The sequence below is a fragment of the Kryptolebias marmoratus genome, linkage group LG18, assembly GCF_001649575.2.
Source record: "Kryptolebias marmoratus isolate JLee-2015 linkage group LG18, ASM164957v2, whole genome shotgun sequence".
Classification (NCBI taxonomy): Eukaryota; Metazoa; Chordata; class Actinopteri; order Cyprinodontiformes; family Rivulidae; genus Kryptolebias; species Kryptolebias marmoratus.
The window spans coordinates 7,252,432-7,266,316 of record NC_051447.1 but is presented as its reverse complement, the minus strand read 5'-3'; the positions used below and the strand labels follow the sequence as shown (position 1 = coordinate 7,266,316).

At 43.2% G+C, this 13,885-nt stretch overlaps 1 protein-coding gene across 1 annotated transcript in view; it reads right to left on the bottom strand.

Moving 5' to 3' along the window:
* The window catches only part of vezt (vezatin, adherens junctions transmembrane protein), a 19,322-nt gene extending 5,650 nt beyond the window's left edge, over positions 1–13,672 (bottom strand). Inside the window, exons 1-13 of the mRNA XM_025004924.2 lie at positions 13,519–13,672; positions 12,441–12,581; positions 8,636–8,725; positions 8,356–8,540; positions 7,696–7,980; positions 5,759–5,905; positions 5,258–5,405; positions 3,815–4,191; positions 3,474–3,667; positions 3,275–3,375; positions 2,952–3,159; positions 1,456–2,023; positions 660–732 (exon numbers count right to left, since the gene is read on the bottom strand). Coding sequence (XP_024860692.1) covers positions 660–732; positions 1,456–2,023; positions 2,952–3,159; positions 3,275–3,375; positions 3,474–3,667; positions 3,815–4,191; positions 5,258–5,405; positions 5,759–5,905; positions 7,696–7,980; positions 8,356–8,540; positions 8,636–8,725; positions 12,441–12,581; positions 13,519–13,554 — 2,553 coding nt within the window. The 5' untranslated portion in view covers positions 13,555–13,672. The remainder of the gene's footprint in view (positions 1–659; positions 733–1,455; positions 2,024–2,951; positions 3,160–3,274; positions 3,376–3,473; positions 3,668–3,814; positions 4,192–5,257; positions 5,406–5,758; positions 5,906–7,695; positions 7,981–8,355; positions 8,541–8,635; positions 8,726–12,440; positions 12,582–13,518) is intronic.
* Positions 13,673–13,885: the final 213 nt, after the last annotated feature.

The window sequence follows — 13,885 nt, the reverse complement described above, 5'->3', positions numbered from 1 at the left end:
ATATATATATATATATATATATATATATATATATATATATATATATATATAAAAAGTTGGTTTTATCTTTGTCAGAGGTAAATTATGTTGTTTCAGGAGGGGCTTAAAGGGGCGCAGCAGCTGCTGGGGATCAAACAAAAGCAAAATCCAACTAAACGGATCAAATAACCAACCAGACCTGTTCCTTAGCCCCATTCTGCGAGACACAAAGACAGACGTCGGTACACACTTCCAGGGTGGTTCTTTATTTCCAAGAGTGAAATGCAGACGGGGTCAGGACAAGGCAAACATGGTGACGAGGTGAAGCTGGAGAACGGGGCGAACGCAGCGGCTGCTTTCTTTTCAAGTTGAACACAGCCTTCAAATATCTTTAATTATTATTATTATATCATTCACGCCAAACTATTCAAACCCTGACGTTTCTGCTCAGTGTGCCCCTGTAAACACCGACACAGATAAAATAGAATGTGTCACTTCTTCTTTTTTTTTTAGATACAATAGTGTAATCCAAACATGTCCCTAGGATTGTGAATGCAGGTTCTGCTTTGTGTTACGGAGATGGAAGCAGAAAAAAAAGGGGGTCGGATAAAAATAGAGCGATGATTGTAAAAAAAAAAAACAGCACTTGACTCCTGTTCCTGCAGCGCTCCCAGCTTCACGTGTATCTGTAAGAAATCAGCTGAACTCTGCTCCACGGACTTTATCCGGACACAGACCGTTTTGGTGATTTCACTGCAGAACGTTTTGTGTTTATTCAGCCACAAATACTGTAAAAACTACACACAGTTCTTGTACTGGACGTTTTACTGCACAGTAATCTTCACAACAGTTTGTACTGTAAACAATTTTTCCTCTGATAACTTCTTGATTGCTTATCATTTTTAGGTTGTTTTACGTTAATGGGCTTGTAGGATGCAAAGGAGTTTCTGGCGTTATAGCTCTTATTTTGTAAAATTATGATTTAAAACTACTATACTCTTGCAGTAGTAAAAAACACAGGATTTCAATTTAATTTTCAGTAGATCTAAGAACATCTTTGTAGTAGATAAACACAAACAGTCCAGCAGTGAAATAATCTTTTTAAATTCCTCTCATTTCAGTAACTCCGACCGTAGTGTTTTCTTCACATTTAATAATCTAAAAAAGATGTCGTGAAGATGAAAAATTGCATGTTTCTTTCACATTTACAGACAAACTGATTATTTTAAATCATCTGAAGAACATTCTGCTGCGAGCCTCAGCGCTGTGAGGTCGTATTTTGCGTTAGTGGTTCTGGTTCCTGAGTTTAAACTGTAAGAATTGTGGGTGACGAATAGAAACAGAATCAGAATCACGGACGGACAGGTTTGTTTGGAACGCCTCCACATCAGAAGCGGATCGGATGGAACACAGATCCATCGGGACGAGAAACATAAATAATGCCTCTGCGCGATTGAAGCGGTTGGGTGTGTTGGCTAGTCCTTCTCCGAGGTTCTTCTGTCGCTCTCCTCCTCCTCCTCCTCCTCCTCCTCTTCCTCCTCGTCGTCGCCGAATGTCTGCTCCTCCATGTTGATGAGGGAGTGTGAGCGTGCGGCCACCTGAGCGGCGAGGGCGGAGCTGAAGCTGAGAGTCTCCGAGCCGTGGAGCTCCGTCAGCCTGTCCATCACAGAGACGGCGGGGACTTTAGGTTTCAGGAAGCAGTCCAGGCCGTTCCGACCCTCCCCCTCGTCTTCCTCGTCCGTGACGCCGTCGTACTGATGCAGCTCCGACGCTCCTCCTCCTCCTCGGCTGCACACCGACGAGGGTCCTCCCAGCTGCCTTTCCTCCGAGCCACAGCTGAACTCTGTCTCAGGGTCTGCAGAGGGGTCAGGCCTCGCACTGTCGTCTTTTCCTTCCCCTTCCTCCCCTCTGCGTCCTGCAGAGCGCTCCGATAGGAAGTTTCCTTCCTTATCGCCAGTTTCTGCAGAACCCACAGGACTCGGAGAGCCTGATGGGTCTGCGGCAGGATCACGACTCTGAGCGAGAACTGAAGGCGACACAGCAGCTGTAGGAGAGGCAGAAAAGCAGCACTTACATTTCTGATCCTGTTTCTTTCTGAATGTCATATAAACAAGTCAATATGGTCCCTTTGCCTTCCTTTAAGCTAATAGACGTTTGTAGGAAAGCCTTAAAAAGGATCTGAGCTGAGTCTTAATACTACAATACTGGCTTCAAACATGATGTGCACAAAGGGCTGGAAAAGGTCTTTATCATCAACCCATCATCCCAGCAATGACAAACTAGCAGTTTTTTTTAGTCCAATAAAATTTAAATCAATGAGAATGAACAAACGAGATGTTAATTTTCTTTGTGCAAAAATGCTGCGCTGAAGAAGCTGAAACTGATGTGGTAAAACTACAAAGAACACAAGCTAAAAATATCAAAACCTAGCTACACACGTAAGGTAGTGAAAGACTAGCTAAAAGTAGCAAAAAGCTGCAAGGTGCTAACCATTAGCTAAAAGCAAAAGACTAGCTGGAAGTAGCAAAGGCTAGCTAAAAGTACTAAAGAATAGTTGAAAGTTAAAAGTAGCAAAAGGCTAGCTAAGACCTAAAAGTAGTTTAAGAATACAAAAATAGAGCACGTATGCTGAACAGATTTAAAAAAGAATGTTTTTGAAGGAAATGAGATCTCTGTATTTCTATGGAGAAACAATGGCTGAAATAGCAAAGAAAAACTTAATAATAACAATAATCAAAACATTAATAGTTAAAAACTAAGATGAAAGATAGCCTTGTTTGTTTTGTTTTTGAACATTATTAATTCAGTATAAGTGAAGCAAAAACCCAACAACACTGGTAATAATTTCGCATGAACTGGTCAACCATTACAGCCACATTTTTCTGAACTGTCATCCTGAGTCTGAGCAGAAACTCCGAGCCCGACCCATCAGTTTAAATCTGCCTCATTCCAAGAATAACTCCAGTGCAGACCTTGGTCGCTGAACAGCAGCTGCTTCCTCTTCATCCTCTCCCCCTCGGACGCACGGAAACCCAGAACGGCTTTCAGCTCCGACAGGACGCGGCGGGACTCCTCCCTCTCCCTCCGCTGTCGTTCCCGCTCCTCTGGAGACAGCATGTCGGACCACGACTCCCTGCCCTCCCCGTCAGAGTCCGAGTCGGACACGTAGGCCTCCAGCTCCTGGTTGGATCAAACAGTGTGCATCAAACAGTGGGATCAAAATCTGCTCATCTTGGGGAAAAAAACAAAAAAACATTTTGAGGCAAACGTGAAAAAGATAGACATCCGAACTTACCATCTCCTCTGGCACCGGGTCTCTGTCCAGGATCAGGGGGTAGGATGGAGGAGGAGCTTCGGGAACAGATGGGCCACACCGCTCCACGCCGTCATCATCACCTGCAGAGACGGAGCAAAACGAGCTAACAAACACATGCTCGGCGCTAAGTCTGTTGACTGCGCGCTCAGTGACGCGCGTTTGATTTGGCCCTGCTCACCTGGACAGCCGCCGGCCCGTCTCAGCATGCGCGCCACCTGGTTGACGGTGTCCTCCCAGCAGCCCGTGCTGGCCTGCATGTGTGGATGGAGCTGCTGCAGCCGCTCGTTCAGGTCCCGGTACCCTTCCAGCGTCAGCTCCGTCAGCTGCTTGGACACCATCAGCTTCTCCAGGTCATCCTCCAAGATGATCATCCTGCTCGTGTCAAAGGGAGAAGAAGAGCACAGATCTCGGTTACGCGGTTGGCACCCCTGCTTCTTCGGTGATCCAGCAGCTCCTCTTGTCCAACAGAGGGCATGGCGTGGGTTGAATCGGGACTTTCTGTGTGTGCGTGCGTCTCACTCGCTGAGCAGGGCCTTGAGGTGCAGCTGCAGGCTTCGGATGGACGTGTGAAGGGAGTTGAGCTCCCGGCATTTCTGCCTCGCTCGCCCGGCCTGGTCGGAGCTCGCCGTCCTCGGCTGCGTCTCGAAGTGTCGGTGGAAGTCGTAGCTGCGCTGCACCTCGTTCAGACAGGCAGACAGAGCGCGATGGAGGGGCTCGGTGATGGTGGCGATGGACCGGTGCAGCGGAGGAGGACGAGGAGGTGGAGGACGAGGAGGAGGGGAGGTCTCGCCTTTGACTCTGCCTTCCTCCGACTCCGCAATCCGGCGCGGCGACAGGAGGAGAGCCAGCCGGCGGAAACATTCAGAGCTCTGTCCCAACCACAGCTGGAACAGCATCTGCAAGACAACAAATTGAACAAGTTTTAAAAAAATATCCCCCCCCTCGTCTTTCTGCTACAAATTTACTAAATTTCTGGTCAAGATCTGTACCAACAAAAAGGATTCCACGGTAGGCAAGAAAAACCTAGCTTTTTTTTTCTTTTTGCAAAAACGTAGTGTGAAAGCTGACTGACTTTGCTAAAAGCTTGCTAAACATTCTGCATTATTAAATCTAAACCAAGCAGAACAGAAGCTAAAATTAGCAGTAGCTAAGAGCTAAAGTTAGCAAAGCTAAATGCAGGAAAACAAATGCTCAAGATAAAATAAACATAACTAGCAAAAATGAGCATTAGTTTTCGCTACAGTTTCGCTTATTTTAGCTTAAAAGCTAAAACTAGCATAACTGTAGCTAAAAGTTGAAAGTACAGGATTGACAGCCGAAAGGAGCAAAACAGATACTGAAGCAAAACTGTAGCTAAAATTAGCCTTACAGTTATGTTAATTTCAGCTACTGTTTTGCTTATTTTAGCCTACAAGCTAAAACTAGCATAACTGTAGCTAAAAGCAGCAAAATGGTAACTAAAAGTCGCAGAATGATAGATATAGGTTTAAGAGGCGGAATGGTAGCTAACAGTACCAAAACTGCAGCTAAAAGCTAAAACTAACACAAAAAGACAAAAAAAAAACATGGAAGAAACGATAAAAACGAAAACAATGTGAATATTGATTTATTATTCACACAAGTATGGCTAACAAACAACACTCCAAAACTACATATTATACATTATTACCCCCAGATTTTGTTTTCTCTACACCAAGCGTTACCAATCCTGGTCCTCGAGAGCCACTATCCTGCAGGTTTTCCTTGTTTCCCTGCTCCAACACACCTGTTTCAGTGGTTAAATCACCTCTTCATGTTCTGCAGAAGCCTGTTAATCACCCATTGATTCCAATCAGGTGTGTTGGAGCAGAGAAACATGCAGGATAGTGGCCCTCGAGGACCAGCTCTACACTATCCACCTCCTTGGCTCTCTTTTTGTAGTTTCGCTGCCTGCAGATCTAATTTAAAGCCTTTGAGTCCAACCTTGAGGGCTGGCAGGCTGTAGTCGTCAGTCAGCTCCTGTGCCTGCTCGTCACCCAGGTGCTCGATTCCCAGGCCGAGTCCCAGCTCCTTCAGAGGCACCGCACACACGTAGTTGGTCACATTGTCGATCTCGGAGTTCAGGGGGAACGTTAGAAGGAGTTAAAGACGAACAACACATCATTTTTATCCATAAGCTTGACAACAGCTGCTCACATCAAAGTGAAGACTGAAATCACGTTTCCTGTACACATCTCAGATGTTAATAGCATTTTTTTTAATAAAAAGCTAAATTAAAATCAGATATCACCAATTTAAACATAATTACACACGCACAGAAGGTTTTTCGTGATGTTAAGTAATAGCGAACATTTTAAAGTGGAAATAATTCCAAGTTAACGCAGCCAAAAGCTTCAAAAAGGTTAAAATTCATACCTATAAAAAGGTCAAAACAGCACAAATTAACACTCATTCGAGTTGCTTTCTTTTTCCGGTAAAGGATATGCCTTGAGCATGTGACAGGTGGCTCTCCGCGAGGCTCTGAAGGCTGACCGGAGCGCCCGGTACAGGACCTTCCTCAGTCCCATTAGCTGCTGGCTGCGCGGCACTGCCCCGGGCCCCGCCCTGCTAAAGGAGCTGGCCGCACTCACCCTGTCGAGCAAACTTGACAAGTGAAATGTGATTCAACTGTGGAGACGTCCCGAAGAGGCAGGGGGGCACACAAAACACTGACGGCCACGACAGACACGACACACACACACAAGACGACACACGGACAGGGGTGACGACGACAGCTGGAAGCAGCAGCCTCTCAGCTGAGCTTCAAAGCAGGAAAAACAGAACATCAGCTGACCAGAACCAAACTTTAAGATCTTTGAGCGAAGCTAATCAGAAACCTAATGTGGCTTTCTTTCTACAGGTGGGGTGACTGATTCAATTGGCTAATTAATTTTTTTATTTTTGTTTTTCTTGCTATTTTTTTATTTTTACTTTCAGCAGCCTTATCTTATCAATGTCGCAGCTAAAGAGGGAAATGGTAGAATTTTTATTTTTATTTTTCAGAGCCTTATACATTTAATTGCTTAGATAAGAAATGTTACTTTTGGTGGAAATTTTTTTTTGGACATTTTTATGATTGGAACCGCATTTAAACCAACCCTTAAATCAACTGTAGAATATGTACTGATCCACATCAGGCCTCGGGAATAAATAGTCATTTTTTTTGCCAGAAAAATGTAGTAAATTGACATGTATATGAATCTTTAACTGTCTAAATCCAACAAACAACACGACTTCATAAACTAGCCATTAGATGTCCTGATTTCTAAATGTTGATATCAGTTATGGAAAAACCCTAATAGGTCGACATCTATTTATACCCACCACAAAAACACAACGGCTCCATCGATGTTCTCATCTTTAAAATAATGACTAGAAGCACTTGGAGAACACAAACCTCAATGTCATTAAAAAATATCCCGATCCGGATCGTCAACGTTAAGTAACCTTGCAAAAACTTCACCTCCTTGGCCACTTTAGCTTCTAGCTAGTCTTTTATACTTTTAGCTAGACTTTGCTACTTTAAACTCTTGAGCTAGTGTTTTGCTATTTTTAACTTCTAGCTTGCCGTTTGCAATATTTAGCTAGCTTTTTGCTACTTCTAGCAAACATTTTTTTAGCTTATGTATTGCAACCTTTAGCTTTTAGCTAATATACTGCTACATTTACCTAGCTTTTTGCTTCTTTTAACAAGCATTTTGCTACTTTATGCTAACATTTTACTGCATTTAGCTACAAATTGCTACTTTTAGCCAATTTACTGCTACTTTAAGCTTTTAGCTAGCCTTTAGCTAGCCTTTAGCTTTTAACTAATGTCTTGCTAAATTTAGCTAGCCTTTTGCTATTTTTAGCTAACATTTTACTGCTTTCAGCTAATGTACTGCTACATTTAGCTAGTTTTTTGCTTCTTTTAACAAGAATTTTGCTACTTTATGCTAACATTTTACTGCTTTTAGCTACCAATTGCTACTTTTATTGATACTTAAGGTTTTAGCTAGCCTTTTGCTTTATTTAGCTTTTAGCTAATGTCTTGCTACATTTAGCTAGCCTTTTGCTACTTTAAGCCTTTAGCTAAAATTTTAGCTTTTAGCAAGTGTTCTGCTTCTTTTAGCTTTAACTTAGTTTCAGCTTCTTCAGCAACTTTCATCCAGCTCTCAGCATTCACACCATATTGTCACAAAAATATCTTTCCCCAGTTTTCGGCTGATTTAAGGTCAGTTCTGGGTGCACAACACTTTCCTTTTCAAAGCTAAACAGTCTCACAAAGGCTGCAGCAGCCTCAAATATATAATAAAACATCTATTAATAGCTTCACTGCCAATAAAGGAGTGGATCGAACTGATCACAGTATAAATGCCTCGAAGGGAAATGAGCACACTTACAGGGTGAAGCCTCTGGAAATGACCTCGGTCTCCTGCACCAGACGCAGGGCTTTACGAGCCAGTCCAGTCAGAGTCTTGCTGTTGTGGACCAGGGTCTGGAGCTGCGAGGCCTTGGTGTGGACGTGTGTCTGCATGCGACCCCGTCTCCACAGCGTGAGCCCCCTCAGGCCCACCCAGCCCAGCAGGACCAGACCCCACGGAGCGGCAGCCACGGACCACAGGCTATCAGGTGAGGAGCCGAGTCCCAGCAGCACTGCAGCCAGGCCCACCAGCCCTGCAACATCCCTGAGGTAGGACAACAGAAGTATGTCAGGTTTTATTTAATTCGACACAAAAGAGGACAGTCGTAACTTTCCATTGTCAGGGTGGATTGAGCTAAAATGAAGATTCAACACAATCTGCTGCTTTCTTTAGACAGACAACTTTTTTACTTATTGCTTTTTTGTACTTGATTGTACTGTAACTAAACTGAAATGACTGTCTGTGATTAGATCTGAATCTGGAGCTGTTTTGGACTGAATTGGATTACACATAATTTATGATTTGGACCTGTCCCTTTTAATAGAATCGTTAATATGAATCACGTTGAATAATTTGTTTTATTCTTCAGTTTTCAGGCCACTACCTGTGCATCTGAAAAAGAACAAACAAACAGCGTACCATAAGGACGGCCTGGCGACGAGGCTCGGCCTGGGCAGGGTATTGGTTCGGCTGGGGGAGCCAGAGGGCGACGAGCCGAGGGTGAGCAGGCTCGGATCCAACAGCTCGATCAGCTCCACGTCCTCCTGCAGAAGCACGTCCTGGTCCAGGATGCATCTGACCGAGTACTGTCCGAAGGCTCCGTCCTGTGCGGCGACAGAGGGAATAAAAACGAAGAGGCGCTTTTACTGACGAAACCCGATGCGGCGGCCGGTTTGGATGCCGGCGGTCGCCCACCTACCAGCTGCTGCTCCAGCTTGTGAGTTTCAGCTGCCTGATGGAGGGGGCTCCAGGTCCACAAGGCCTCAACCAGTCTCCAGAACCGCCCGCCCTGCAAGTTCCAGAGTAATCATTCCGCTGAGAACTGAATAAATTAAAATAAATTAAAAATTAAAATTAAAATCTGTTTCCCGGTTTGTGGGATATTTTGCCAAAGCTGCAGACAAACAAACGGAGACACGGACAAAAACAACGTTGCAGTAACTCGTAGTAACTTCCTAAGATCATTCGGCCCTACTTCTGTGCTAGTGCTCGCTTTCTTAAAGAAATCTTTGTTCCGCTGCATTAATGTCTGAATGCATAAGGAAGCTCAGACGTCTTTAAATGCTGCCAGGTTTAATTGCAGAATCCCAGAGAAGGCTAGCAGCATAATGCCTAATTGTGAACAGGATTTATTTTGCCCTAATCTGCTTACAGTGTTTCATGGCTTCTGTAAAATGCTTGTTAAAAGCAAGGCTTGTGTGGAATGATGTCTGTATGTTAAAGCTGAAGCTTGTTTTGTTTTGCATTTGGTTTAAAGCACAGAAGTTATTAGCCTACGGGCTGCAGCCGTATTGATTACCAATGGGTCGCTCACACGCCACCGATCCGAACGGTGCGCGTTTTATCAAAGTAGGCCACAACTCGGTTCAGGCTTCTCTCGAATGTCACAGAGAGAAAATCCCAACGCAGAGATGAGGCAAAGCTTGTGTATTTTCATTCTGGTTAATACCCGGGTTTAGTCTTATTGGTGCTCATCAGTATTCTGCTGCAGTCTCAGAAGCGCTGCAGCTTCCAGACTCCGGACTGACTGCGTTTCAGAGAAGTGACGTGCAGCCCTCTGCACAGGAACACATGCACGACTGCCTGCTGGCTGGCTCTGAAAAGATGTGGCAAAAACATTATGAATCCACAGTTCCCAGAGTCAAATGCTGATAAAAAAAAATTTTTTAAAAATGATTTGTTAACTAAAATGTGGTATTTTTCACCCTGTATAAAAGAGAACAAACTGAAGGTTTCTGGTCTTTTGGCTTGCTGGATTTGCTTCAAAACTGTGATAAACTGTTAAAAGTATTTTAATATTTGTACACAAAATAACTAGGACAATAACACACATGGTAACTAAATAAAAACAATCTTTTAGTCTTGGTTTCATGACTGCAATGTCTTATATATATATGAAGAAGCTTTAGAGATAAAAGTCTCATTGGATCCAGAGTGTTGTGATTTGCTATTTTGTAGTAAAATAATTTAACATAACTGAACACGATTAAGTGTTCATGAAACTTTTTATTTTTATGGTTTACCTTTATAAATTCAATCCTAAAGCAAAGATTAGCAGAAATCTTTGCAGCTACATATTAATTCCATTAGAAATAACTCTGATGAATATTCGCCCAAAAGAAATAAATGAATGGGCCCCAAGAATAATCTCGTAAATTTGAGCAAATAAATGAATTCCCCTCACACAGAACCTCTGAGAACAAACCCAAAGGCAGATCCTTCGGGATGCTTTGGGACCTTCGGGGTTACCTGTCAGTGGTTTTAATGTTATGGCTGAAACAAGGCGAGAAAGTGACGTTTCCCTTCAGCTTACCTTTGGAAGGATAAAATTGTTCGTGAAAGCAAAGCGGCTGCAGATAAATTATTTACTGCCAACCTGGTTAAACAACTCTCCATTAGACTGATTTGCTTGAGCAGTTTAACATCAATAAAAACAACTAAAACAGGCAAATGTGGTTATATAATATATATATGTCGCAGTTACATAACAGTAATTTAGCCCTAAACAGATGATTGTTTCATGTTGCTGTCTTTTCTGTCCAACTGTGTTCACCTTAATACCTAATGTTTAAGCTTTATAAACACGGTAATACACCTGAATTAACTCTTCTAACGCTGCAGCGAGGTGCAGTGAGGTAATTGAGAAGGAGTAAAGCATTATTTATTCATTCCCTAAAGACACTAACTTGTATTCTTCACAACTGTTGCACAGAAAAAAAAGGAATATAGCTCCTGAAACAGTAAAGTCAGACTTAGTTATATAACGTGTAAAAGTCAGCTTTTAAAGCCAGGGACAGTTGTGAGGGTTTATTCATAATTTCAGCCACGATCTTCCTCAGTGAGTGGTTTTTGCGTACGCGGAGTTCTGGCTCAGCTCTGGTTCTTATCGGAGTTTTGATAAATGGCTCAAAGAGGGACGAACCCAAACGTCACATCTGAATCACTCATCCTCCTGAACTCCCGAAAACAACAGCGAGCCAGAAAGGAAGCGTGACACACACACACACACACACACACGGAAAGTTTCCGAACGAAGCAAACACGACGTTTCCCGTTACACGAGGAGGCTGAGCGAGGGGAAGCTGAGTCACGTGACATGTCCCTCGTCTGACTGAATCACAGGCGGTCAGGTTTATGCACGTATCGCTCAAAGCTCTGGAGTTTCTCTCTCTTTTTTTTTTTTTTATTGCACAGATAAACTGCACTCGGCTTCAAAACAAGCGTACGCATGAGAGTTACCAAAGGAAACGTCAATCCAAAGATGCTCATTGAGGAAAAAACACGAAAACAACACCTGGATCAGTGCGCGGGAAGCTGCTGTCGCCGTGTCTGTGTTACCTCATATGACCAAAGTGACAAGGAAACAGCACGTGTACCTCTGTGCAAATGTGTGTGCGTGCTCGGAGGCTGATTAATTAGTTTTATCTGACTGAACAAGTCATCGAAGCACAATCATACGTACAAACACTGCCCCGGGTCAGGGGTGCAAAAGAGGAAATAAAGCTGGCTGACATTAAAGGACGGCCCACTGGAAACTGATGTTGTCTTGTTTGCTGCAGAAATATCCACTGATAATCTGGATTATACCACCTATTTTGTATCTGTTCATCTGTTCATCTGCAGACTATTTTTTTTTCAGTTTATCACTGGTTCCTAAAATGTCAGAAAATAACCCAACTTTCCTAGACTTAAATGACAATATTAAACGTGTTTTAATAAAACTTGATCTCCAGGTTACATAAAGAAAAACTTGTTCAGATTTCTTTTTTTGTTTTTCCTTTCTTAAAATAATAAGTCAAAACTTCGAGATGAGTTCATGAACAAAAGGAAAATTGCAAAAATTATTCAAATGTACTAAATCCACCATCGGAAGCAGTTTATATTTATGCTTTTTGTTTATAATCTTCAGTGACATTTAATTGAACATTTCTGCACATGTGGCTGTTGAGCAAAAAAGAAAACACTAAAAGCTAAGCTCAATGTTCATTGTTCACCCCTTTCTGACTCTTTAAAGATCAATCCATTAGTTTATTGGTCAAAAATGCATTAGGGATAAGTGTTTTCACTCACCATAAATACGATCTTTGTCTAGAAAACAATTCTAACTCTAAACATTCACATAATTTCTGATCTTTTATGGTGCATTTATTAAATATTTGAGGTTAACTATTTAAAAACGACCAGGACTGTGGGTGTAACACAGGTTAGTGAAGTAAATAAATGTGAATGATGACATATTTTAACAAGTAATAATAATTAGGGGTTTGATAACCGTGGTAGTTTTCAGAAAATAATAAGTACGTCTTTAGCTCATTGGCAATCTCTGTTAAGACAAGAACTACATTGTTCTCATCTCTGTAAGCCTGAGTGAATGATGATGGCTGGATGTAAATCAAGATTTACTTATCCAGGTCCCTGGTCATGAGCCTACTGGATAAATCTGAAATACACTTGAGGAAACTGTCTCTTCGGACAGGCTCGTTTTCTTTTTGAGGAGAACTCACAGAGGTTTTCTGCGGATCTTCTCCAGCAGAGGTGAGGTCTGCCTCTTTTCCGCCACATTCCTCCTCCTCCTGCGCCGCTGTCGGGCACGACTCGAAGTCTGTGTGCCCTAGGTCGTGAAGGTACTGGAAAAGAGGGGAGTTCTGCAAAGAAAACGGAGAGAAAGAGACACGCGTTGACTGCGAACGGGGACGAAAATGTGACGATGAACTCGCAATCCTCCCGATTTTACCAGTGTTAAATCAAAACACCAGTCTTGGTCCGATAAGACTCATAAAATCGAGTCTCCATCGTTATCCGGGTCCGTATCTTGGAGGTATTCTGCCTTCACAAAACACGCTTTAAACAGGTTATTTGAGCCTCTTTGGCACCTTGGATTTGATTTAATTCTGTCCTGCTTTGGAACAGGGTATCAGGACAAAGCACGAGTTGTGAAATAATACTGCCTTATCAGATAGGAAGAAAGCAGGGCAGTGTTGTATGGGGTGTAGTTATCACAGATTTTGTCCAAAAGATGCCTGACCCACTTCTTCCCCACAGCTGCTGATCCTTTCTATCTAAGAGGAGGGTAAAAACATAACTTTAAGCATCCTTGCTGTATTTTACTCCTGCACGAAACCATGTCAAATGTCCCAATATTGTCAAACCCTTTCAGTTAAGCAGATAAATGCTACTTACATGCATTGTCACCCCAAGTCGCAGCTCGTGTTGTCATTAACCAGATGTCATTTTTTTCAGAACCGACGCATTGGATGTAACCATCCCCACCCCACCTCTGATACTGGTCCACTAAAAAATGGTGAAACGCCAACAACCCAGCGGCTCAGCCCCTCTTCATGACCACTAAAGCTGCCCGGCAGAAACACGTTCACAGATAAGCCAAATAGGCGGAATTGTTTTGGATTAAGAGCACATGGCAACAGGCAAGCAGCTGCCTAACAGGAGCTAGCCTGTACTGCGTTTTCTGTTAATGAACCTACCGTCTGTATTTACCTCTCAAGCGGCATGACAAAGCATCAGTTACAAGTTGCCATTTTTATTTATTTTATTTTATTTTAAACGGCGGGCGCTCTTACAAACCTCAAATACCACATCTTCGTCGAACTCCTCCGTCATTGCTCTCCGCCATCGATACGCAGCTCATTCAGCGTACCGAAGCTGCTACACAGACAGAGAGAGAGAGGACGGTTGAGAAGTTGATAGCCGACTGCTAAACTTCGACTAAAACTACAACTCCCAGAAAGCCCGGCCCGAACGTAACCACTTCCTCGCGAGAAACGAACGGCTGCGCTCTGGCGCGCCCCGAAGCGGTCGCGAGACGCAGCGGCCTAACCGTTTGGGAAGGAACGCAAAGAAAATGAAGAGCTAGCTAAAGTTAGCCCGAAGTGACCGGAAGTTGGCTTCAAAATAAAACGTTTCCGCTAACAAACGATGTGATGGGGCAAAT